The 27,770-nt window shown below is 45.1% G+C and overlaps 2 protein-coding genes across 2 annotated transcripts in view; one reads left to right on the top strand and one right to left on the bottom strand.

The window, feature by feature from the left end:
• Positions 1–15,343, bottom strand: part of S100A12 (S100 calcium binding protein A12) — a 50,318-nt gene extending 34,975 nt beyond the window's left edge. Inside the window, exon 1 of the mRNA XM_063705717.1 lies at positions 15,276–15,343. The gene's annotated coding sequence lies outside the window, so the exon portion shown is untranslated. The remainder of the gene's footprint in view (positions 1–15,275) is intronic.
• On the top strand, positions 9,292–12,143 carry LOC101137406 (protein S100-A7-like). Its single transcript, XM_031004446.3, has 3 exons — positions 9,292–9,335; positions 10,838–10,995; positions 11,917–12,143. Exons 2-3 carry the CDS (start codon positions 10,855–10,857, stop codon positions 12,079–12,081), a joined length of 306 nt encoding a protein of 101 aa, XP_030860306.2. The 5' UTR covers positions 9,292–9,335; positions 10,838–10,854; the 3' UTR covers positions 12,082–12,143.
• Positions 15,344–27,770: the final 12,427 nt, after the last annotated feature.

Genomic DNA, 27,770 nt, shown 5'->3' with positions numbered 1-27,770 from the left:
GCCAAGGGAAGCCGTGACAGATGGCACCTGGAAAATCAGGTCACTCCCATCCTAATACTGTGCTTTTCCAGTGGTCTTAGCAAACGGCACACCAGAAGATCATATCCCGCGCCTGGCTCGGACAGTCCCACACCCACGGAGCCTCGCTCACTGCTAGCACAGCAGTGTGATATCAAACTGCAAGGCGGCAATGAGGCTGGGGGCAGGGTGCCCGCCATTTCTGAGGCTTGAGTAGGTAAACAAAGCAGCCGGGAAGCGCAAACTGGGTGGAGCCCACCACAGCTAAAGGAGGCCTGCCTGCCTCGGTAGACTCCACCTCTGTGGGCAGGGCATAGCTGAACAAAAGGCAGCAGAAACTTCTGCAGGCTTAAGCGTCCCTGTTTGACAGCTTTGAAGAGAGTAGTGGTTCTCCAAGCACAGAGTTTGAGATCTGAGAACTGACAGACTGCCTCCTCAAGTGCGTCCTTGACCCCCAAGTAGCCTAACTGGGAGGCACCTCTCAGCAGGGGCCAACTGACACCTCATACAGCCAGGTGCCCCTCTGAGACAAAGCTTCCAGAGGAACAATCAGGAACCAACATTTGCCATTCTGCAATATTTGCTGTTCTGCAGCCTCCGCTGGTGAAACCCAGGCATACAGGGTCTGGAGTGGACCTCCAGCAAATTCCAACAGACCTGCAGCTGAGGGTCCTGACTGTTAGAAGGAAAACTAACAAACAGAAAAGACATCCACGCCAAAACTCCATCTGTACGTCACCATCATCAAAGACCAAAGGTAGATAAAACCACAAAGATGGGGAGAAGCCAGAGCAGAGAAGCTGAAAACTCTAAAAATCAGAGCACCTCTTCTCCTCCAAAGGAACGCAGCTCCTCACCAGCAACAGAACAAAGTTGGATGGTGAATGACTTTGACGAGTTGAGAGAAGAAGGCTTCAGATGATCAGTAATAACAAACTTCTCCGAGCTAAAGGAGGATGTTCAAACCCATCGCAAAGAAGCTAAAAACTTTGAAAAAAGATTAAATGAATGGCTAACTAGAATAGACAGCATAGAGAAGACCTTAAATGACCTGATGGAGCTGAAAACCATGGCACGAGAACTACATGACTCATGCACAAGCTTCAGTAGCCAATTTGATCAACAGGAAGAAAGGGTAGCAGTGACTGCAGATCAGATGAATGAAATGAAGCGAGAAGAGAATTTTAGAGAAAAAAGAGTAAAAAGAAATGAACAAAGCCTCCAAGAAATATGGGACTATGTGAAAAGACCAAATCTAAGTCTGATTGGTGTACATGAAAGTGAGGAGGAGAATGGAACCAAGTTGGAAAACAGTCTGCAGGATATTATCCAGGAGAACTTCCCCAACCTAGCAAGGCAGGCTAACATTCAAATTCAGGAAATACAGAGAGTGCCACAAAGATACTCCTCAAAAAGAGCAACTCCAAGACACATAATTGTCAGATTCACCAAAGTTGAAATGAAGGAAAAAATCTTAAGGGCAGCCAGAGAGAAAGCTCGGGGTACCCACAAAGGGAAGCCCATCAGACTAACAGAGGATCTCTTGGCAGAAACTCTACAAGCCAGAAGAGAGTGGGGGCCAATATTCAACATTCTTAAAGAAAAGAATTTTCAACCCAGAATTTCATATCCAGCCAAATTAAGCTTCATAAGTGAAGGAGAAATAAAATCCTTTACAGACAAGCAAATGCTGAGAGATTTTGTCACCACCAGGCCTGCCTTACAAGAGCTCCTGAAGGAAGCACTAAACATGGAAAGGAACAACCGTTACCAGCCACTACAAAAACATGCCAAACTGTAAAGACCATTGATGCTAAGAAGAAACTGCATCAACTAACGAGCAAAATAACCAGCTAACATCATAATGACAGGATCAAATTCACACATAACAATATTAACCTTAAATGTAAATGGGCTAAATGCTCCAATTAAAAGACACAGACTGGCAAATTGGATAAAGAGTCAAGACCCATCAGTGTGCTGTATTCAGGAGACCCATCTCATGTGCAGAGATACACATAGGCTCAAAATAAAGGGATGAAGGAAGACCTACTGAGCAAAAGGAAAGCAAAAAAAAGCAGGGGTTGCAATCCTAGTCTCTGATAAAACAGACTTTAAACCAACAAAGATCAGACGCGACAAAGAAGGCCACTACATAATGGTAAAGGGGTCAATTCAACAAGAAGAGCTAACTATCCTAAATATATATGCACCCAATACAGGAACACCCAGATTCATAAAGCAAGTCCAAAAAGACCTACAAAGAGACTTAGACTCCCACACAATAATAATGGGAGACTTTAACACCCCACTGTCAACATTAGACAGATCAATAAGACAGAAAGTTAACAAGGACATCCAGCTCTGCACCAAGCAGACCTAATAGACATCTACAGAACTCTCCACCCCACATCAACAGAATATGCATTCTTCTCAGCACCATGTCACATTTATTCCATCACATTTATTCCAAAAATGACCACGTAGTTGCAAGTAAAGCACTCCTCAGCAAATGTAAAAGAACAGAAGTTATAACAAACTGTCTGTCAGACCACCGTGCAATCAAACTAGAACTCAGGATTAAGAATCTCACCCAAAACCACTCAACTACATAGAAACTGAACAACCTGCTCCTGAATGACTACTGGGTAATAATGAAATGAAGGCAGAAATAAAGACGTTCTTTGAAACCAATATGAACAAAGACACAACATACCAGAATCTCTGGGACACATTCAAAGCAGTGTGTAGAGGTAAATTTATAGCACTAAATGCCCACAAGTGAAAGCAGGAAAGATCTAAAATTGACACCCTAACATCACAATTAAAAGAACTAGAGAAGCAAGAGCAAACACATTCAAAAGCTAGCAGAAGGCAAGAAATAACTAAGATCAGAGCAGAACTGAAGGAGATAGAGACACAAAAAACCCTTCAAAAAATCAATGAATCCAGGAGCTGGTTTTTTGAAAAGATTAACAAAATTGATAGACCACTAGCAAGACTAATAAAGAAGAAAAGAGAGAAGAATCAAATAGACGCAATAAAAAATGACAAAGGTGATATCACCACCGATCCCACAGAAATACAAACTACCATTAGAGAATACTGTAAACACTTCTATGCAAATAAGCTAGAAAATCTAGAAGAAATGCATAAATTCCTGGACACATATACCCTCCCAAGACTAAACCCGGAAAAAGTTGAATTCCTGAATAGACCAATAACAGGCTCTGAAATTGAGGCAATAATTAATAGCCTACCAACCAGAAAAAGTCCAAGACCAGATGAATTCACAACCGAATTCTACCAGAGCTACAAAGAGGAGATGGTACCATTCCTTCTGAAACTATTCCAATCAATAGAAAAAGAGGGAATCCTCCCTAACTCATTTTATGAGGCCAGCATCATCCTGATACCAAAGCCTGGCAGAGACACAACAAAAAAAAGAGAATATTAGACCAATATCCCTGATGAACATCGATAGGAAAATCCTCAATAAAATACTGGCAAACCGAATCCAGCAGCACATCAAAAAGCTTATCCACCATGATCAAGTGGGCTTAATCCCTGGGATGCAAGGATTCAACATACGCAAATCATTAAATGTAATCCATCATATAAACAGAACCAAAGACAAAATCCAGATGATTATCTCAATAGATGCAGAAAAGGCCTTTGACAAAATTCAACAGCCCTTCATGCTAAAAACTCTCAATAAATTCGGTATTGATGGGACACATCTCAAAATAATAAGAGCTATTTATGACAAACCCACAGCCAGTATCATACTAAATGGGCAAAAACTGGAAGCATTCCCTTTGAAAACTGGTGCAAGACAGGGATGCCCTCTCTCACCACTCCTATTCAACATAGTGTTGGAAGTTCTGGCCAGGGCAATCAGGCAGGAGAAAGAAATAAAGGGTATTCAATTAGGAAAAGAGGAAGTCAAATTGTCCCTGTTTGCAGATGACATGATTGTATATCTAGAAAACCCCATCATCTCAGCCCAAAATCTCCTTAAGCTGATAAGCAACTTCAGCAAAGTCTCAGGATACAAAATCAATGTACAAAAATCACAAGCATTCTTATACACCAATAACAGACAAACACAGAGCCAAATCATGAGTGAACTCCCATTCACAATTGCTTCAAAGAGAATAAAATACCTAGTAATCCAACTTACAAGGGATGCGAAGAACCTCTTCAAGGAGAACTACAAACCACTGCTCAACAAAATAAAAGAGGACACAAACAAATGGAAGAACATTCCACGCTCATGGATAGGAAGAATCAATATTGTGAAAATGGCCATACTGCCCAAGGTAATTTATAGATTCAATGCCATCCCCATCAAGCTACCAATGACTTTCTTCACAGAATTGGGAAAAAACTACGTTAAAGTTTATATGGAACCAAAAAAGAGCCCTCATTGCCAAGACAATCCTAAGCCAAAAGAACAAAGTTGGAGGCATCACACTACCTGACTTCAAACTATACTACAAGGCTACAGTAATCAAAACAGCATGGTACTGGTACCAAAACAGAGGTATAGAGTAATGGAACAGAACAGAGCCCTCAGAAATAATACCACACATCTACAACCATCTGATCTTTGACAAACCTGACAAAAACAAGAAATGGGGAAAGGATTCCCTATTTAATAAATGGTGCTGGGAAAACTGGTTAACCCATATGTAGAAAGCTAAAACTGGATCCCTTCCTTACTCCTTATACAAAAATTAAATCAAGATGGATTAAAGACTTAAATGTTAGACCTAAAACCATAAAAACCCTAGAAGGAAACCTAGGCAATACCATTCAGGACGTAGGCATGGGCAAAGACTTCATGTCTCAAACACCAAAAGCAATGGCAACAAAAGCCAAAATTGACAAATAGAATCTAATTAAACTAAAGAGCTTCTGCACAACAAAAGGAAATACCATTAGAGTGAACAGGCAACCTACAGAATGGGAGAAAATTTTTGCAATCTACTCATCTGACAAAGGGCTAATATCCAGAATCTACAATGAACTCAAACAAATTTACAAGAAAAAAACAAACAACCCCATCAAAAAGTGGGCAAAGGATATGAACAGACACTTCTCAAAAGACGACATTTGTGCAGCCAACAGACACATGAAAAAATGCTCATCATCACTGGCCATCAGAGAAATGCAAATCAAAACCACAATGAGATACCATCTCACACCAGTTAGAATGGCGATCATTAAAAAGTCAGGAAACAACAGATGCTGGAGAAGATGTGGAGAAATAGGAACACTTTTACACTGTTGGTGGGACTGTAAACTAGTTCAACCATTGTGGAAGACAGTGTGGCGATTCCTCAAGGACCTAGAACTAGAAATACCATTATTTGACCCAGCCATCATATTACTGGGTATATACCCAAAGGATTATAAATCATGCTGCTATAAAGACAGATGCACACGTATGTTTATTGCAGCACTATTCACAATAGCAAAGACTTGGAACCAACCCAAATGTTCATCAATGATAGACTGGATTAAGAAAATGTGGCACATATACACCATGGAATACTATGCAGCCATAAAAAAGGATGAGTTCATGTCCTTTGTAGGGACATGGATGAAGCTGGAAACCATCATTCTCAGCAGACTATCGCAAGGACAGAAAACCAAACACCACATGTTCTCACTCATAGGTGGAAATTGAACAATGAGAACACTTGGACACAAGAAGGGGAACATCACACACCGGGACCTGTCGTGAGGTTGGGGCAGTGGGGAGGGATAGCATTAGGAGATATACCTAATGTAAATGACAAGTTAATGGGTGCAGCACACCAACATGGCACATGTATACATATGTAACAAGCCTGCACGCTGTGCACATGTACCCTAGAACTGAAAGTATAATAATAAGTTTTTTAAAAACATTAATTATCTAATACAGATTATATAATTAATTTAATAAAGAACCTCAATACAAAAAAAGAAATTTGTATGTATTCTCTATGGTCAGGCACAAATTTATGAATGCACGTGCATATAAATAAATTTAAGTGTGTCCTTCAAATATTTTGTATCAGGAATCAGCAAATTATGGTCTTAAAGCCAAATCCAGCTGGCCAACCGATTCTGGAGATTAGTGTTTACTAGAAACAGCCGTCTTCATCCACGGGGCCCTTATGTCCAGGGCTGCTTCTGGGCTGTGGCAGCATCTGCCCGCCCTGCTCTGCGCCATTACTGGTGTTTTGTTATCTGACGACTCTGTTGAGCTCCTGGGCAGACTCTGCCAAAACCTGCCAAGTGATATAAATTTGTCAGTTTTCATTAATTTCTTTCAATGTTTGCTTTGTATAATTCAATATTATGTTCTTGTGTATATAAGGATAAGACTATTGCCAGGTGCAGTGGCTCACAACTGTAATCCCAGCACTTTGGGAGGCCGAGATGAGTGGATCACTTGAGGTCAGGAGTTCGAGACCAGCCTGGCCAACATGATGAAACCCCATTTCTATTAAAAATACAAAAATTAGCTGGACATAGTGGCAGGCGCCTATAATCCCAGCTACTCAGAAGGCCAAGGCAGGAGAATCGCTTGAACCTAGGAGGAGGAGATTGCAGTGAGCCAAGATGACACCACTGCACTCTAACCTGGGCTGCAAGAGCAAAAATGTGTCTCATAAAAAAAAAATTAAAAAAAAAAAACAAGAAAGAAAAAAAAAGATAAGACTATTGCATCTTGGTGACTTGCACACTGATCAATAGTAAATATTCTTTTTCATTTAATCCCTTTTCTTAGAATTCTTTGTTGTCTTGTATTAATATTGTTGTCCCTGATTCCTTTTGTATTGCTTTTCCTCTGTTCCTTTTTTCTAAACAGTGATGATACATAACTCAAAATGAATCATAGACCTACATGCAAAACACAATGTTACAAAACTCCTAGATGGTAGCATAAGAGGAAATTTGATCATCTTGGTTTTGGTGATGACTTTTTAGATGCAACACCAAGGCACAATCCATGAAAGAAAGAATTCATAAGCTGGACTTCTTTAAAATTAAACATTTCTGCCTTGTGAAAGATATTGTCAAGAGAATGAAAAGATAAGCCATAGACTGGGAGAAAATGTTTACAAAAGACATATCAGACTTTGTATGTTATCCAAAACAACAAAGAACTCTTAAAACTCAACGATAAGAACACAAACCAAACAATTAGAAAATGGGCCAAAGACCTTAACAGACATCTCATCAAAGAAGATACAGAAGGTGACAAATAAGCATATCAGAAGATACTCCACATCATATGTCCTCAAGGAAATGCAAATTAAAACAACAATGAGATACCAGTACACACTTATGAGAATGCCCAAAATCTGGAACACTGGACAACAGCAAATGCTGAGGAAGGATGTGGAGCAACAGGAACTCTCATTCACTGATGGCAGGAACACAAAATAGTACAGCCACTTGGGAATACAGTTTGGTGCTTTCTTAAAAAACTAAACATACTTTTACCATAGGATCCAGAAATCACATTCTTCGAGATTTACCCAAAAGAACTGAAAGCTTATGTCCACACAAAAACCTGCATACACATGTATATGAACACATTGCACAGTGGTGAAGTCTGGGCTTTTAATGCAGCCATCCTAAATAGCATGCATTGTACCCACTAAGAAATGTCTCCTCCTTCACCCACCACCTCACCTCCTGCTCTTCACTGTCTCCAGTGTCTATGATTCTACTCTCTCTCTACCTCCATCTGTATGCATGATGTAGCTCCCACTTACACATGAGGGTGCACAGTATTTGACTTTCTGTTTCTGAGTAATTTCACTTAAGATAATAGCCTCCAGTTCCATCCATGTTGCTGCAAAAGTCATCATTTCATTCTTTTTATGGTTGAGTAGTATTCCTCTGTGTGTGTGTGTGTGCATCTGTGTCTGTGTTTGTGTGTGTGTGCATGTGTGTGTGTGTGTATCTTTTGCCACTAAAAGTAATATTGCCGTCATATGGGAAACTGGGAGAGGGAGAAACAGGTCCCCCTGGTTACGTAAGAACTGACAGAGAAGGAAGTTGAAGAAAGATGATGGGTGGAGAAAATAGGTTGCACCTAGGGAGACATCACATCAGCTCTATGGAGCCCCAGAGTGCTTAAAGGGCTGGCACTAAATGAACCAGGACCTCTTGTGGCCTACAAGGAACATTGTAAGGGGGTAGCAGAAAAAGTCCATTTCAGTGATTCATCATCTCCCTTTCCTCACCATGCTCCAGGGACTCCTGTGCCTTCCCAACCCTCTTGCCCCTACCTGGGTCAGCCTTTCCACAGCAGGTTAGGGCACATTATAGCCAAGGGCACAACTCCCAACTCCCACACAGGCTGTTTTGCATAGGAGGAGGAAAAACACTGAAGACTTTCTGGGAAGTTAGTGCCATGGGGCAGGAAATAACTTTTCCCACTCCCTACCTCCAGGCTCATTCTGTGGGGGGTCACTCCACCACTCAACCTAGATAGTGAGGCCCCTGACCCCAGTCCCCCCACCTAAATTCAGGGCTTCTGTGAGGGGCTGACCAATGGTTAGCAATGAAGTAACCCTGCTTCCCTCCCTGGACTTTGAGTTCCCATAGGGCAGACCCTGGTGCAACCCAAGACCTATAGCACAGGGGATAAGGGTAAGGATTTGATTCAGGCTTTTCTTTGTTTCTATGATGATTTGTTGTGTTTACTAGCTGAGTAAACTTGGGAATATCTCAACTTCTCCTTTCCTAAAATAGAGATTGCAGCACCTGCCTCTTAAGACTATGAGGGGAGGGTTGAGGAGGATGCAAGAGCAGCAGGTATCTTGATGTCTAGACATTAAAATGCTCAGTCAGCAGTGGGGGTCATAGAACAGGCTGTCATAACAAATGTGTGGAAGTACTGGGGGAGGGAACAAACAAGACCATGCTGCCTTCAGGAGTCTGAAACTCCATCCTCTTTGGGTCCAGAGGCCCAGTGCTCTTTTCTCCCATTTCCTGACCTGTTACTACACATGTACCGCTGCCTTACCCTCAAATCAAGATTGAGCCAGAGAAGGCCCCAGGTGAGGTCTCTGGGGTGGGGTGGGACCTGGTGACCTGGGACCCTGGCCAGAAATCCTGAGCACAGCCTCCTGGGTGTGTCCCACCCACCTGATGTGGGGCAAGCCTCCAAGAAACAGATGACAGAGGTGGCCCCAGGCCTCCCAGCCCGTGGGAAGAGTCAGGCTGAGCCTTATAAAGGACTGCTCTTTGTCCAAACACACACATCTCACTCATCCTTCTCCTCGTGACACTTCCCAGCTCTGGTAAGTCTCACCTGCCTCTTTGCATTTTCTAGAAGTGCCCAGTGCCCGGCCTGCCATGCTGCCTGCAGGAGGCGAAAGGGCTATGGACAAAGACTCAGAAGCCTGGTTCTAGGCCAGCTCTGCCATTAGCTGGGCTGTGTGACCTTCACTTGACCCCAAAAGCCCACATCTGTACAACCAGGTGGCTGAACCAGACCTGTCCATTGCTCCTTTGGGATCTCCTGAGGCAACTCCTGTGGAAATGTCCCCAGTGGGACCTGAGCACAGGACCCTCCCTTTCCTTCCTGTCTTCTTCCTCCCTGGATTCATTCTCCTTTTGGGATCCCCGTTGCTGAATCCCCTCCCCAGCTCTGCCCCCACAGAGGGAGGAGGGATAAGGGTCCCCTGTGAATGCTTTGGAGGCTCTCCAAACCCCCAGGCCTGGGACCTGTAAATTCTCAGTCAATCTCTGGGCACAGGGCTTGGCCTCTAGCCTTGGCCTTGGCCTCAGATTCAAAAGGCTTTGGGTGGCTTCTCTTAGTCAGTCGCTGGCACGGAGCTTTCTCCTGCATTGAGAGGTGTTGAGGGTTTATTGTCAGATGCCCACATGCGTTAGCCAAGGTCCTTTTCTGGTTCTTTGGAAAGTGTAGAAGTGAAAGCTGCACTGTCCTATTTTTCAGGCTTTGGGTGCAGGCCAGCCCAGGCTGACTACTGGCTGGAAGATCTGCTTTGGAAAGTCAGACATTTTTATTTAAACAGGGTCAACCCTTGGTGATTTGGAGGGTGCAGATATTTCCCAAGAGCAGACATGAAGCGACTCCCACCTCACTCCCACCCCATCCAGCAGCTTAAGAACCAGGGAGTTATTTCTGTTCCTTGTAACAGAGGCAATTCCTGTTTCTCATTCCCAAGGGAATGTAGGAAGGGCCCCCTGTACTCGGGAGAGGGCTGTGTTTCCTGCTCACACTCACGTCCATGCTCACATGTGCACCTGGAGCCTGCACGCACCGTGTCATGCAGGGCTTGCACTTGAGTCAAGGTGGGGCCCACGGTGTCTTGTTCATGAAGCAGCCAAGGAGGGTCAGACACCAGATCACCAAGGCCATTGTCCTGCCCCTGTGACTCTCACCCCGACTGTGAAGCTGGAGGAGATGGATTTGGTGCTGTTTCAAGAGTGGGGTCTGCCATGTGCTGGCTGAGGCTGGGGTGTCCCAGCTTAGTTCTTCCATGTGTTGCTGGCCCCCGACTCCCCCTGCTTCTCCTTCTCTGAAGCACTGTCCACAGCTGGACTTCTGCCATCCACCTGCATCTCTTCTTGGCCCTGGCCAGGATGGGCCGGGTCTCAGACTTGGTCCTACCCTCTCATTTTTGAACAACTTATTCCATCACATTTAAAAAAATCAACTTCCTTCTGCTCCATTTTAGGGCTGTTTTTACTCTGTCCTCAGCCCTCCTTCTAACACCGCCACATAGAGACCTTAATTCAAACTAAGGTAAGAAATGATTGTCTTTATTTCCTGAAGGCTTTTTGAAAGCAAAGATGAGCAACACTCAAGCTGAGAGGTCCATAATAGGCATGATCGACATGTTTCACAAATACACCAGACGTGATGACAAGATTGACAAGCCAAGCCTGCTGACGATGATGAAGGAGAACTTCCCCAATTTCCTCAGTGCCTGTGTGAGTTGGGGTCTAGCTTCTCAATGTTGGTTGGACCCTGGCATGGCTGAGGATACATTTTGCTATGTGGCTTTGGACAGGTCACCCTCATCCTCTGATTAAAAAGTTTCCCATTTGCAAATAGGGCTTTATTACTTGGATCATATGTGAATCTAAGGATGGTAGGCGAAAAAGTATGAAAATGGGAAAGAGTTATACAGATATAAAGGAGGTTATTAGATGGTCAGCAAAGTGTGCAGCTTGAGGACAGTGCACAGTCCCCTCCCAGCACTCACTGACCCTCTCTCTGTGAGACTGAAACTCACATGCTCAGGTCCTGCTTCCCAAAGGCCCCACATCAACATCCCTGAGATTACTGGGAAAGCACTAGAAGTTCCATTGCTAGTAGAAATCAATAGCCCTCTTTGCAATAAAGAAAACTCATTAGCAAATCTGAAAAAACCTGTGGGCTACCAGGTACCAAAGGGTCTAGATGACCAAGAGTAGGGAACCCAGAAGATGAGTTTGGTGGAAAAGGAGAAGAAAGGAGAGGAGGTCAGAGAAAGAAGAGAACAAAGAATGAGGGCCAATTTTGAGGTCCTGGGGTAGAACTAAGGTAGGCAGTGCCCTTAAAGGCTGGGGACAGGCAAGATTGAGGCTGGGGCAGGGGACTGCTCTCCCCAAGGTCACTTAACAGAGCACCTTGGGACAGGACCTGCCTCCCATCCTGAGGTGTGAGACAAAAAGACTCCCTAGAGAACTCCAGGGATAACACTCACGTCCTCACCCCAACTTCACCCACTCACCCTGTGCTCTCAGCCCCACCACCATGCCTGTGCAGATCTAGGCACTTGTCTGTATCTCTGCCTCCTCCTCTCCCCTCCCAGCCCAAAACTTGTTTGTGATTGAATTTTTCTATTTTGTATGTTTTTCTCTTCACAGGACAAAAAGGGCATACATTACCTGGCCACTGTCTTTGAGAAAAAGGACAAGAATGAGGATAAGAAGATTGATTTTTCTGAGTTTCTGTCCTTGCTGGGAGACATAGCCACAGACTACCACAGGCAGAGCCATGGAGCGGCGCCCTGTTCTGGGCGAAGCCAGTGACCCAGCCCCACCAAGGGGCCTCCAGAGACCCCAGGAACAATAAAGTGTCTTCTCCCACCAGACACTTGCCTTATTTATTCTTCTCTTTGGTGACCTACATTGTCAAAACTACCAATTCCAGGTTAACTTTGTTGGAGAATTTCCCCCACCCCCATCCAGTGGGTCACCCAGGAGTAATGTCCCTCCAGCAACGTTCCCCCTATGGCCTCCAGCAGGGCCGAGCTGCCTCTCACACAGGTCCTGGTGTCCGCCTCTGCCCCGTTCCCTAAATGCAGCCACCTTGGCAGGTTCCAGGTGGAAGTTGGTAGAAGGCCCCTGCCAGGTCACAGCAATGCTCCTCCTTGTCAAGGCATGGACCAGGGTCATTCAGACACATTCAGATACTGCACTGAGAAGGAGCTGGCATCTCTCAGTGTGCTCCTGCCCTCCCACTCCCACCCCAGCTGTTCTCCAGGGCCTGGAGAAACAGAAACCACTCACATAGGGATTCCCGGATGGCTTCAGGCTCAGGGCCCTTGTGGCTATGAATGGGAGGCTCAGCAGTGCCCTGAGGATGGGCTTCCTTGTCCTGTGGCCTCTGCTCCAGGGGCAGTGTCCTTTCCCTGTGCTGTGTGCTTGTCTGCATGTGCCTATGTGGGTGACCCTGAGGAAGTGAGAAGGAGTCACTGTGATGCTTAGCTGTCCTAAATGATGGTTTGCTCAATGCCAGGACTGGGTTTCTGGTTATGAATGAATATTCCAGATTTTGAGGAGCTCTAAGTAGTCCAGGAGTCCAAGTAAGGAGTCTGGCTGGAATAAGGCAGCACCACGGAAATTCCGTAAGGACTGACACAGAGAGCTCATGCTGACTGTGATGAGAAATTGCAGCACCTCTCTCTGGCAGGTAATGGAGTAGTTTGTTATTGGTAGTCTACTCCAGGCCAGGCAGTGTGCTATGGGCTGAGGATGCAGAAACAGGCAGGACACAGTGCTGTCCTAGCAGAGCACTGGCGGGTCTCTCCATGCAGGCCACAACACAGGGTCAGTGTTCACCTGGTGTCACTTCCAGGCCATGTTCTGTGCAGCCGCTCTTAGTATTCTTCCTTGAGGCTCACATCATCTGTCCCTATCACTCTTACTACCCTGGTCAGTCTCCAGCTAACCTCTCAATCAGACAAACATTCTTCTTGGAGGAATCAGACAACCATCTCAAAAATTCTCTTTCCATCCCACCAGCAGAAGTGTGTAAGATGGGCTATTTGTTCTTTGGAATGGCTGCTCCACTCCACACTCACACCTCTATTCACAGACCAGCATCTCCTCTCCTTATCAGGAACATTCCTTCCTGAACGTATTCTGCACCTCGTCAGCCTTCAGGACTGATCTGACATTTTCACCTCTAAATCCCCATGTCTGACCATTAGTTTTCTTCTCTTTCCTTCTCTCCCTTTCTCATTCTCATTCCACCTGTTCTTGGAACTCACGGAGACCTACAGTCCCTGGGCTTTCATTTTCTCCTCCCAGCCCCCTGCTACCTTCTCTATGCAGCCTGCCTCCCATCATCCACCCCAGAATTGCTCTCTTTCCTCTCTTAGTTCTGTTGCCCACTTTCCTTGGGCCATACCTTCCCTGCAGATCTCCAGCCCAGAACCATCTTCCCCTGTTGTCCTCCTCTCTCTTCCACCGGGACTGCTGGTCACTGCTCAGAACCGTCATGCCAGGGTCCCAAGTGTGGGTGCCTGACTTCCTCTCTGCGTAGCACTCTCTGAATCCCTCCTGTTCACCTAGCCGCTGTTATTCCAAGAATGCGCAACATACCCCCCATCAATATATCTCAGTATTTCATGTCTCAATACCAATCTTTTAAACTACTGCCTCTACCAGAAATGTCTTTTAATACTTCATCTGTCTCATTAACATTACATTTCAAGACTGAGCTTTAATGTCAGTGTCTCTTAGACATTTAGAGGGTGAACCACCATCCCTTCACCCCAAAGAAATGATCTCTGCTTCATTTGTGCCTCCCTCACCATGACCCCACTCCTACCGTAGTGGCTACATTACTTCAGATTCCCCTAATGTCTTTCCTTCCAGACTTGGAATCATGGAGGGAAAACACTGTTACCTCAGATCTCCTGGTTACTCAGCACATAGCAGTACTGGATCCCAGCTCATAATAAGTACTCTATGTCATTTTTCAATATAAAATGCATTTGTGCAAATTCTGGTCAATACTACCTCATGTAAACAGCAGTGTAAAATCTAAAAACTTCCAGTCCTGGAGGCAGGTTGTGCAGCTTAGGAGAGGACCCCAGAATCTGGAAGTAGGCCAGAAAGGATAATGCAAATGACTGAACAGTTCCCTCAGGACTCACGTACTAATCTCCCAAAAGAAAAGAGGGTCTCCCTGGGGTGGGGTTGCTGGACTTTCAATCCATTGCTAGAGTCCAGAAGGCAACTGGCCACCCCTAATGTGGGCCTGCTCTCTCTTTATTTTTCCAGTTCTTATTTCACCTGATAATATTCCATCCAACTGGCAATGGCACATAAAAATTAGGATGGAGTATGTGGACAAATACTTCTTCATCTTCTTGTCTAGGATTAGAAATCACCTTCTCAAGGGAGCCTTGTCTAATGTTCCTGAGACTATTTCACACTCTCCATGCTTATGCCAATGCAGGACTCATCACATCTATTCGGATATTCTGTTTACACACCCATGTCATCCCAGAGAGGTGATCACAGGGCAGGGACACATGTGTGGCATACAGTTCCTAGTTAAGATCCCAAATCCTGAGATATTGCTGATTTGCTGTGGCAGGTCGTCAAGAGAACTGTGTTATTCCAAACTCACCAAGGTGGCTTATAGAACAGAAGCAGATGGATATAAAGAGGAGAGGGGGCCAGGCCATCTACACAACCACAGCCCAGAGCTCCAATCACCAGATAGAAAATTGATTTGATTTCATCCAATATTCCTTCGAAAGAGTGTCAAGGAATAGGGCGGGGGCAATGTGTCACTCTGCATTGGAAGGAGGACATTTTAGAGCAAGGCCTAAAGGCACAGGTATTAGTGTCATATTGATCAGAATTCAACCTTTGTTCTAACACATACTAGAGCAAGAATTTACTTGATTTGGAATAAGTAATAGCTACTGGACATTATATTGGTACTAAAGAGAAAGAATACTTGACAGCTCTATGCCCACACTCACATTACAGCTGATGTGAAAGAGATTCTGGAAATCCAAACGTTCCCCAGAAATTCTGATATCAAAACATTCCAATAACTTTTTTTTTTTTTTTTCAGGGGCAGTCTCACTCTGTCGCCCGGGCTGGAGTGCTGTGAGCTGTCCGTGGTGCTGAATTCACTGTGACGTCACTCCCGTCTCTCTTTGCTTTCTTCTGACTGACATTTATTCAGCCTTCTCTACAGGAATCTCTTATGTTCCCCCACATGCAGGTGGTTTTTGAGTAGGCTCCTGAAGAGTGATCTCAACTTTCCAGGAAGAAAAGAGGGCAAAGGGAACAATGTGAAAAGAAGCAGAAAATCATAAAAGACCATGTGTTTGATAAAAAACCAGATTGTTTCTGGTTCCCTGCCACCATAATCACACCATGACAGCATACTCATACATGTTCCCTTATAAATCTGCGAGGTAGTTTCTTTGGTATTCTTGCCCAGGAAATGGGTTGATGCATCATAGATTTCATATATATACATTTTTTTAACTAAGTGTGAGATAATATCTTATTGTTTTTGTAACTTGCATTTTACAAGAGTTCTGACCAGCACCAGATAAGCTTCAGTGCTCTCCTTTCTTTGGCCTCAATATTATTGGATTAAAGAATTACTGCTTCTCACTAGGAGCATCATTTATTTACCATTATTTTCAATTTCATATTAAAACTCAATTTCTAGTAGAGTCTTTGGTTTCCTTGGTTTATTTTTCTATTTAAATATTTTTTATCTTTTATTATTCTTTACCATGTTTCGAAGTAAATTACAGCAGTTAATATGAGCCAATCAGCTTCTTTGGGAATTACATAGAAAAGCATGAGAGCCTTTATTTCATGCAATGCAACAATGTAACTTTAAAGAAATTTAAAGTGGAACTCCAACTCATATCCACATTGCTCTATGCACAGTTAGCATTATTACATCTGAGCTACATTTACTTCATAATGTGCTGCCACAGTATTTGTCTACCCACTTCTCCACGAATACCTTCCCTACCCTCATATTGCCTCCCACTCCTTAACACCACAAACAATACTATGGGGAACATCATTATATATATTTCCTTATATATCTGTGTGAATATTTTTTGGAGTGTATATATATATTCCAAAAAGTAGACTACCTGGGGCACAGATTCTATGTGCTCTTGGCTTGACTATTGTTTTCTTACCAACAGTACCAAGAGTTCCTATAGCTCAGCATTACTGCCAATATGTCTGCTTCTGGTTATGGAATACTTTCGTAGCAGACTAGTTATCCTTAAAAACATAGAAAATGTGGATAAAAATCAGAAAATTATCTGCTTCAAAGCATCAAAAATCTACCAAAGTAACCAGGACTTGAAGGCTCTGGTTATCCAAGAGAAAGAAGACTCGATCAATGCACTAAACATTAAAGCTGCTTCTCTTCCTGAGAAATTTATCAGTTGTCAAGTAGTTTGTACAAAGAAGTTAAAAACCAAACAGAAAGTAACTTCTAAGAGACAAAGAAGATTATTTGCGACTTTAATAGTCATTCAGGGCTGGTGAGATTAAAATTAGTGTTGAGGACTTCCAACACAGCCAGAACTTGAAAAGCCAAGAATTTAGATAAAAGAGAAGCAACAAATGGTGGGTTGATTACTCTAATTTTCTCTCTTTGAGGCATGCATCTTTTCACAAGTTGCACAGGACAAGAGGTACAGCCCATCAGAAAATCTTTGTTAAAAACCTAAATAGCTAGTAAGAGCCTTTAGGAGATAAAAATCAAAGTTCAGAGGATTTCCAAGGTAGAGGTACCCTTCTAAACATTCCAGGATTTCAGTTAGAACCCCTAAAGTGCTACTCCTAGGAATAAATATAAGGATCAGAAATATAAATCCTAAAATTCAGTTTTGAATCAACTTTATCCCAGATTGGATTTAAATGATCTGCTACTTGAATTCCTTTCCAGAAGCTAAAGAAAATTCTCTGGAGGGAGAGAAAATCATCCATATCCTGAAATTTAAAAAAATTCATTTTTAATGTTCAGCATTCAAAAAATCCAAGTACACCAAGAAAGAAGATAAAAATAGGAAATGGAAATAAGAGAAGATAATGGAAGATGTAAACAAACCCAGAGATGATAAGCCAGGCACAGAAAGATAAATATCACGTTTTCACTCATCTGTGGAAGCTAAAAAAAAAAAAGTTGGTCTCACAGAGGTAGGGAGAATGATGGTTACTAGAGGCTTGGAAAAGTGAGTGGGTGGGGTGAAGGGAGATTGGTTAAATGAATAGAAACATCTAGCTATATAGAAGGAATAAGATCTAATGTTTTATGGCAGAATAGGGCAACTATAGTTAACAAGAGTGTATTGTATATTTCAAAACAGCTAGAAGAGAAGATTTCAAATGTTCCCACCACATAGAAATGATAAATACTTAAGGTGATTGATGCCCTAAATACCATGACTTGATCATTATACATTCTGTGTATGTAACAAAATGTCACACATGTACCCTGTAAGTATGTAACAATATTATACATCCATAAAAATTTTTTAAATGCTGTAAACGGAAGCAGAGAATTGAGAGGATTGCAGAGGAGAGTGAAGTCAAAATAATTCTTTAAGGTCAGACAAATAACAGTGTATTTGTATAGAATGAAAAGACCAGAAAACAGAAGAAATGATGGTGCATAAGAAAAAGAGGAGAATTTCTGTAGAGGGTGTTTGAAAAAAGCAAGGAGGATGGGATGTAGTGAAAGAGGATGGATAGACCTCTGCTGGGAACATAAAAATTCATGGTAATGGGGGGAAGGCAGAGTGCATGGCCACTGATTCTGATAAGAGGGTAGATGGGGTAATTGAAGTATGCAAATACTCTCTTATTTGTATTGAATGTGCAGTTGGATTAGTGGTCATGAATTTGAAGTGTGACCAGTCAACAAGGTAAGCACATTTTTCTCCAGACTGGTTTATCTGCAGAAGTGTAGGCAGAGTTGGATTTACCCAGTGTTGGCAATGATCATTCATAGCTGATACATAAGAAAAAGACACCCAGACATGTATTCTTGATAGTAGATGGCTCCACATATGAAGCAATCTGCCTTAAAAACCTGAACCCTGAAGATGCTTAAGGCTCTAGATCTACCGAGTTACAAAGGGAAGAGAGAGGCTGAGTAATCTGTTAATTGACACCACATGGATGCAATCAGGAACTCCAGACTGTAGGAAATTCTACAGGACAAATGACCCACTTTCTACAACAACAACATCAAAATGAAAGGAGAAAAAGAAGAAATGAAGAGTGAAGCTGCACATTTAAAAATCTTGGCTGAGTGCAGTGTCTCACACCTGTAATCCCAGCACTTTGGGAGGCTGAGGTGGGTGGATCAAGTGGGTAATCCTAATTAAATATTTGTTAAATCAAAAATAATAATTTCTGGCCCTGCACAGTGGTTCACACCTCTAATCCTAGCACTTTGGGAGGTCAAGGTGGAGGATCACTTCAGCCCAGCAGCTTGAGACTAACCAAGGCAACATAGTGAGACCTCCATCTCTACAAAAAATAAAAAATTAGCCAGGCATGGTGGCATGTGCCTGGAATTCCAGTTACTTAAGAGGCTGAATCAGAAGGATTACTTGAGGTAAGAAGGTCGAAGCTGCAGTGAGCCATGATCCCGCTGCTGCACTCCAGCCTCAGCAACGGAGCATGACCCTGTCTCAAATAATAATAATCATTCCGAAATAAGGGACATAATTTTTAAGGAGAGTTAAAAGGCTGAAAAAATAATAGCATACAAGCCAGAATGGGAGTCTCCGAATTTAAAGTGAATTATTTACATTGTTTAGGAGGAGAGTAGAGATATTGATTAACTCTAGTCTAGTATATATTGCAAGTTAAAATTTCAAAGGTAACCACAAAAATTGTGTGCCTGTGTGTGTTTGTGTGTGTATGTCCAAACCTGTAAAAGATGGGGATAACCACATAAAAAAGAACAAAATATAGCTCACGTCTGTAATCCCAGCTCTTTGGGGGACAGAGTTGGGCACATCACTTGAAGTCAGGATCCAGGCAGATCAGCTGGAGACCAGCCTGGACAACATGGCAAAACATTGTCTCTCCTAAAAATACAAAAATTAGCCAGGCATGGTCGTAGCCACCTGTAATCCCAGCTACTTGAGAGGCTGAGGCAGGAGAATCACCTGAACCCAGGAGGCAGGGGTTACAATGAGCCAAGATCACACCACTGCATTCCAGCCTGGGCAACAGAACAAGACTCTGTCTCAAAAAAAGAAAAAAAAGAAAGAAAGAACGAAGTAGCTAATCAAGAATCAACTGTGTTGCTAACATGCATATTTAAAGAGAAAAAGGAAAAGAACCCAGCAACCAGAGCAGGGGACCAGTTTACTGGCTCTTGGTGTCTGCTGAGCCAGGGCCTGGGTGGGGAGCCCATGGGCTGGGCTGGGCTGAGATGGGGCTGGGTCATCCATAACCTTCAGAACAGGGCTTCTGGCCATGGGATTGATGGTGTAATTCCTTAGCAACTGCAGCAACACTGGAGACAAACTCAGAAAAATTGATCTTCTCCTCATGATTCTTGTCCTTCTTAAACAACTTTTCTAAGAAATCTGGGCTCTTTTTTTTTTTTTCCTGTGGGGAGAAGATAACAAACAGAAGGAAGGTTATAACCTGGGGCTGGACTGGAAGTGTGAGAAGGAGATGGCAGAAGCTAAGGGGAAATACATAGCGGGTGAGGTGGGGGTTTTAGGAGGGTGGGGTTGGGACAGCTGTAATGGATGGGATGGGGAGCCCTAACCCTGGCGTTTTAATTGGTGACTCTTGGTTCAAATGAGAGCATGCATAGGAGATCCAAAAATTCTGAGGCCAGATCTGTCTGTGCCCCCTTGGAATGCCTGATATTCATTCTACATTGGCAAACACCCTTTGGACTCCAGTCTCAAAATTCCCTCCACTCCTCATCATCCCATCAAAATACACCAATTCTGAATTCCCTCCTTGTCAGAGCTCACTCTCTGTGATTCAATCTGTTGCGTTATTTGTGCCAGTGAGGTCAGTGGGTGCTAATGGTTTAATGGTGAAGTTAGATGTTATAGTGAGTGGGAATCAAAAACTCTCCAGGGTTTTAGGGCTGCCTCATTTCACCTGGCATTATGATTCTGTGGTGTCACTGCTGCTCCCAGGGGTACATGAAAAGAAGCTTCCAGAAGGAGCAGATGAACCCAAAGAGTTGAATCTAAAGGGGGAAATTTTTTTACAGACAGAAGAGAGATACTTTAAGCCAGGAGACCTTCTCCCGACCCACAAGTCACACAGCCTGCTGACTGCCTAATAACAATCGTTAACACCACTATCCCTCTTCCCATCTTACAAAACATCGCACGTGTTTTACCTCATTTAAATGTTCATAACAATCCCAGGAAATAAGTGACATTGTCCTCATTTTTACATCTAAGGTAACTAAGACTCCCTAAGTTGGTGTTTACGTATTTGTAACAATGAAATAAGTAAACAGCAGGGGCTGTGCAGGAAATTGGGTCTTCTCACCCCATCCTGGACTCTGTCTACTGCACACCTTCCATTCAGGAGTAGAGGTGCAGGTGGCTGGGGGGATGTGTGAGATGCTCGCCAGCCTGCCACATCGGTGCCTCTCCATGAGCTGGTTCTCAGGCCAGTCAGGGCCATGGGTGCCGTGCACTCCTGCCCCACTCCCACCCAGCCGCTGGGTCCCTGCTCACACAGGCCGATAGGAAGGTGGGGGAAATGCATGATGTTGGACAGCCAGATCTGCCCATGGCATCTGAATCTCGGGTTTATTTGTGACATAGGTTGAGCAAGCCCTTCAGCTGCTCCTCAGCTCCCATGTCCAATGAGCTGCAGGAAAGGGCACTGGTCGCCTGGCTTGGTTTCTAACATCTGAGACTGTGGTAACAGGGATGAGAGGAGACAGGATAGGCAGGGAATGGAGTGAGGGCAGGTGCTGCAGGGAAGGTGAGAGGCAGCCCTGAGATGGAGCGGAAGGAATCTGATAATCCTTCAGTCCAGGTGAAATCCAGAGGAGGGAATAAATGTTTGAGGAGAGGGAGGGGAAGTCGTGGAAACTGTAAGACCCAGGGTGGGATGTGTGGGCAGAGGGAGGAGGGGGTCGGCTGCAGGAGTGGAAGAATGAAGTGGTAGCGTCTGAGGGATCCTGAATTTAAGGTGCTGGGGAAAGTAGGAGTCCACCTAGGGATCTATTACTGCTGAAATCAGCAGTGAGACCTTCCAGCAAAACACTGACATGAAGAAAGGCACTATCACCCCCTCGCTTTCCCAGAGCTCTGGGATCTCAGATAAAATATAAAGAACCCAGGTGGTGCCCAGTCCGTGTGGAGCTACTGACAGGTCAGCAATCAACAGCCCAGGGGAGGCCTGAGCCACCCCACTCCATGTGTCTCCTGGACCTCTGGGCTCAAGTCCTCTTACGATGCTCCAGGGGGCACTGGAGGGCTCTGCCAATCCCTGCACATTTGTACCATCCCTGTGCTCCCAACCCTGGGCCCAGGGCTGGGAGCAAGGGGGAATTAAGGGAACGGTACAAACATGAAGGATTCACTCTGGACCTCTCCAGTGCCTCAGAGCATCTTGAAGAGACCCGAGCCCAGGAAGCCGCGAAATGAACAAACCACTCAGTAGAAAGGACTGCAGCAGGTAGAGGCGGTGCTGGGAATCCTGGACTTGGCTCTGGCCTCAGGGGTCTACAGAGACATTCTCTGCAGTAGCTCTTCTGTGAAGCTCCCTGGTGTCACAAGACCACCAAAAGTCAGAACAGAAAGGATATAGATTATCTAGTCCAGCCCCTCACTGCCCAAAAGAAGATGCTGAGGCCTGGAGGGAGAGGACGAATGACTTTCCTGCAGGCTGCACAGGCCAGTCAAGGACAAGCTGTAACGTGAACCCAGGCATCCTGACTCCCAGCCCAGGGCCTTCCTCCTGACATAAATAGGCAGCAAGCAGGATGGAGCATTGTGCCTTAAACATAGAAGCACAAGGACACACGGGGACTCACCAGACCCTGCAGAGAAGGCCTAGAGGAGGGTAAATGGGAGAAGGGTGTCAGATGGAGAGCAGTGCCTTTGATGGTGCTCAGATTTAGGCTGGGACCAGGACTGGGTGCCTGGGGCTTATTCCATCAGCTGCCTCAACAGGATGCTGGTCCGGGTGGGAACTCAGCCAACACTGCCCTGGGGCTCAGTTGTGCCTGCCCAGCGAGGCCCCAGCAGAGTCCTCTTGCCTTTCTAAGTCCTATGGGGCTGGAACGGTGGGTGATGACAGAGGGAATGTGAGAGTGCTGCTGTGCCCCCAGGACATAGGGCATTTGGGGATTTGCAGGTAGAATCAGAGTCCCTGATTATGTATCCAATGAATCATTTGAGGAGCTTTCATTACCTGTCAGTAATGTAAACGCAGCTGTCATTTGTGACAGGTTACCACGTGCCAGGCAGTCTGCTAAGAGCTTTGCATGCATTGTCTCATTTAATTATCAGGAGAATCCTGTGTGATGGGTATTATTATCTCAGTTTACAGATGTGAACAGAGAGTTTAGCTAGATTTGCCAAGAGTACACCCTTAGAAAGTGGCAAAGCCAGGATTTGAACCCAAGTCCTACTGACTCCGAAGCCCAGCTTCTAGCCGTCTGTGGAAATCCAGGGTCTGTGCTGTCAGTCTTGGCTGAGCATGGAGTTACCCTGCCCCGCAGGAGCCACTGTCCAGTGCAGTGCACAGTAGAGGAACCAGGGCTCTGACCTGGACATGGCCCAGGGACCTTTGTCCAGGCTGTTCTGTGAGCTCTAGGCCCCAGATGGCAGGCAGGAAGCCTCTGTGTTCCCCAGAGCACACTCCTGCTGGCCACAGTGGCCTTCAGGTCACTCCAGAAGGGAAAGCTGCTAAGACCCTGTGCTTTCTAAGGAAAGCCACTTTTATTAGAGATGTCTTGCTGATCCTCCCAGGGCACCCAGGAAGACAACTGAGATTTTTATCTCATCTTACAGCTGAAGGAAAAAGGGTCACTGGCAGGTGGCTTGCACAAAGTCACAGAGCTGGGGAGGGGCAAACATGGGACCATGTCACAGAACTCTGTCTCCAATGAGCACTCTTGCTGCATGATCTCAGGGCCCCACCAGGTTCCTGGACACACCGAGACAGCCATGGTCCATCCCCAACAGAAACCTCAGGGGCAGGGACAAGTCCTGCCAACTCACTGGGCTTACCATTGGCCTACTGTGTAATGCAAATTATTCCCCACTGGGAGAGGGGAGCCCGGATTACTCAGTGGACATCCACTCAGGTACCCTGGTGCTCCTCAAGGCTGCTTCTCATGCCTCCTTTGAATAGGGCCTGTTCTTGGAGCCCTTCATATTCCCCCTACACTGCTCCTCATGCTCCCAGGGTCTGTCAGGAGCACCAGTGGCCTTCCTGACATCAGGGCTCCCTGGCTCTGCTATTCTCTCGATTGCCCCTCATCACATGTGTGCACACATGCACACACACTTGCATCTGTGCACACGCACACACACACGTGCATCTGCACACACAAACACACACACGTGCACCTGTGCACATGCACACACAAGAACACGTGCATCTGCGCACACACACATGAACATCTGCATCTGTGCACACACACACAAACACGTGCATCTGCGCACACACACACACACGAACACGTGCATCTGTGCACACATGCCCACACACAAACACGTGCATCTGCGCACACACACACACACGTTGGCACTGAATACATCTGCACTGGTGCCTTGGAACTGTATCCTCTGCACAGCTTCCCATCCACCCTCCTCCAGCCAGGCCCTCTTTCTGCAGAGTTTTCAAATGTGTTTATTCCAAGATATTTTCAGGAATCAGAGATGTCAAACTGTAAAAAAGCACAAGAGCTTAGGGAAGGGATGGAGGTGAGGCTGTAGTCCCAAATCACCTCCAAAGCTTTCCGGTTAAAAGCACAGGTTCCAGACACAGGCTGCCATACAACTTATTATCTCTGTGTGTCAGTGTCCTCATCAGTAAAAGTGGTGACAAAGATAGTAGATTCCTCCTAGGTTGTTGTGAAAATTAAACGAGTTAATATATGTGAAGGACTTGAGAGGGTAATCAACAAGTGGTATTTGCTAAATATACTTACTATTATTATTATTCTGTCTATATTCAAGAAAGCAGCATAATGAGGTATTATTTGCACTACCTTTCCCCAGGGCAGGTGCAGGAGGGGGTACTTGGAAGATGGTTTCATCTTGAGCAGAAAGGGCAGAACCTCGCTGCTTGTCTCAGAAATGCCAAGTTTTCTACCATCACCTGAGGGTCCCAGAATGAAACTGTGTGTGCAGAAGACAGATCTGAGGATTAGCCAGCCTCTCTAGTGCTACCTATCCAGGTGTGACTCCCTTCAGTTAGTATGCAGAGCTGAGACCTTACCTGAGGCATAAGTACAATGCTTGCCCAACTAGTGGGGTTGGTTCCAGCCTGATCCCTGCAGGGAGTCTGTCTAAGATGGTGGTTTGCACAGTGTGCCATAGGGGCCCCCTTGGAAGAACACATGATGAAATGAAGCAACTGGGGCTCAGGCACCAGCCCAGGAGTTAGGAGCACTGAATTCTTGTCTGGGTGGCCGCGGGTGAGGCCCTTACCTCCTTCTGTAGAGTTGTCTCATCTACTGAAGGATGAAAAGAACTCATTGCACAGAATTCTCCTGAGGTTCACAAGAGATAATGGGGACAATGGTAATATATAAATATAAGGAGATGGCAGTTTTGTTTTTGTTGGGTTTTTTTTTTGGTAAACAATAGTGATTTTCTTTTCTTTTTTAATTTAATTTTTTGGTTTTTTTTAAGTTCCGGGATACATGCATAGGATGTGCAGGTTTGTTAGTTACATAGGTAAACATGTACCATGGTGGTTTGCTGCACCTATCAACCCATCACCTAGGTATTAAGCCCCACTTGCATTAACTATGTATCCTGATGCTCTTCCTCCCCCCGCCAAAGTGACAGGTCCCAGTGTGTGTTGTTCCCCTCCCTGTGTCCATGTATTCTCATTGTTCAGCTTCCACTTATAAGTGAGAACGTGCAGTGCTTGGGTTTCTGTTCCTGTGTTAGTTTGCTGATGATAATGGCTTCCGGAGATGGCAGTTTTGAGAGACTTAGGGCCGATGGGGTTAATTGGAGCCACGTCAGGTGGGGCAGCAAATTAAAACCAGCAAGAGAAAGTCCAACAAGGGGGTGACAGGTGCATCGAAATGAGAATCAGGCAACTTGCTCCTAACAAACCATGGGGCCAGCAGCGGGCACACCTCAGGCCTCTCTTTCTTCATCCATAAAATCGTATGAAATCCTGTGTCATGAGGGAGTGCTCCCATATCAGCAACACACTCCCCCACCACCATTATAATGCACTCTCCTTGATCCAGCACCCTCCAGGATCCCTTCTGAGACATACTCTCCTGGTTCTTCCTGCATCCTTTGAAGGCAGGGGTTGGCCATTGGAGATGCTGATACCGAACTAAGTACCCTGGCTTAAATGAGAGTGACTGGATCCTACAGCAGTAGAGGCAGGTGACAGAACTTAACCATTAGAAGCAAGGTGGCCTCACAACATACCAGGCAGCAAGATTAGGCTGGCCGCAGGGGAGTGTGTCCCGCAGGGATCTACAGAGTTGGCTAAAGAGCATGGTGCTGATAGGAACAAGATATACAGGCGTCTGTGTCAGAAGGAATTCAGCCTTGCCAACAGAGAGGCCTGGCCTCTGCCCTGGGATTCTGGAGGTCATGTCTAAGCCCTGGAAATATCATCCCCAAGAAGCATGTCCTTGTTTTCCTGGAAATTAGAACCACTCCAGAAAGCCTAACAATGTGATTGATGGTGGAGGCTTTGAGTCATGTCTTATCAGCTCAACTTCAGGAGGGCTGGAGACTGAGGTCAGTCACACATGCAGTGCACCAAACAGTCCTCATAAAAACCCTGGTCACCAAAGCTCAGATAAGGTTCCCTGGTTGGCAAAGCCACAAGCTGTTGCCAGGAGCAGCATTGCCCATGACTGCACAGGAAGAGGATGACTGGACGCTCCTGCTTGGAGCTTTCCTGGACTCTGCCCCATGTGTCTCTTTCTTACATATTATAGTCTGTATCTTCTCCCTATAATCAACCACAACTATGAGTATAACCACTTTCAGTGAATGCTGCAAGTTCTTCTGGAAAATTATCAAAACACAGGGTACTGCTAGAGACCCCTGAGCTTGTAATTGGTGTCAACAGTGAGGGCTGTCTTGTGGACTGTGCTCCCTCCAACTCTAAAACAGCCAACAGGGTACAGCTTAATATAATCAATAAAAAGAAACCAAGAATGGATGAGCAGAAGGCTGAGATCAGTCACCAGATAGAAAAGTATTATCCTTTGTCAGGTCTCCGCACCTGAGCCAGTTCTCAGACCCCAAACCCATCAATAGAAAGAGAAGCCAGGTCCCCATAGAGAGACCTTGTAATATCACAGCAAGTGCATATAACAGCGATTTCTTCACCTTCATCTAAGGTGCCTATGGCCAATTCCTCTGCTTGATCAGTTAGGCTCCTCGTGCCAGGACCCCAATTGCCCCCAAAAAGGTGTAACTTCACAGGAAGAGTAATTGATTCTGATCACCATGTAGGACTGCTCCTACATAATGGGGTAAGGAGCATATTTCTGGGACTCAGGTGATCCCCTGGGGTATCAATTATTATCCCTACATATAGTTTTAACAGTAAATGGGTAAGTACAGCAACCAAGGTCTGATAAGGGCATAGGAACCAGGAGCATGCAACCCTCAGTGATGAGAGTCTGCGTCACCCCACCAGGTAAGCCGCCTAGACCAGCAGAGGTGCCAGCCACCAGGAGGGAAATCTATAATAAATCATAGAGGGGGGAGAGAATGTGCATCAGTTGTGACCTCTAAAACAACTGCAGCAGGACAGCCTATAGTAGCCCCCAACCCTTCTTTTGTAAAATTACCCAGAAATCAAAACCAGCTAGAATTGGAGAAGCAATCGCTGTATGGAATGAATCTGATGTGAGAAGCAAATAGATCTGAGTGGGCATAAGGTGTGGACTGCAGTAGATACTGTGATGCCCACCCTCATCCTTGTTACCTGATCCGTGTGCCCGTCTCCAGCTTCTGTTAATGTTGGCCACTAATAGGGCACAACAGCACCCTTCTCCTAAGAGCAGCCCCTGATCCAATGGAGCTCCCAGCCCGGAAATGCCTAAAAGGCTCTGCCTCTCCCTGGGGGTGGCCTATAGCCAGTGACAAATGGTGCAGGGATACACAAGGTGGGCCTCTTTGCCTCCAGGTGGGGTAACTCCATTCAGGCTGCAGAGCTCCCTGTGGGATGAGAACAAAGCTAGACTGAAGCTGAGCCCCTGTCTCCAATGAGCTTTTTCCCCATCCATGCTGTCACCCCAATGT

The sequence above is a fragment of the Gorilla gorilla genome, chromosome 1, assembly GCF_029281585.2.
Source record: "Gorilla gorilla gorilla isolate KB3781 chromosome 1, NHGRI_mGorGor1-v2.1_pri, whole genome shotgun sequence".
Taxonomy (NCBI): Eukaryota; Metazoa; Chordata; class Mammalia; order Primates; family Hominidae; genus Gorilla; species Gorilla gorilla.
This window is presented reverse-complemented; position numbering and strand designations above follow the sequence as displayed.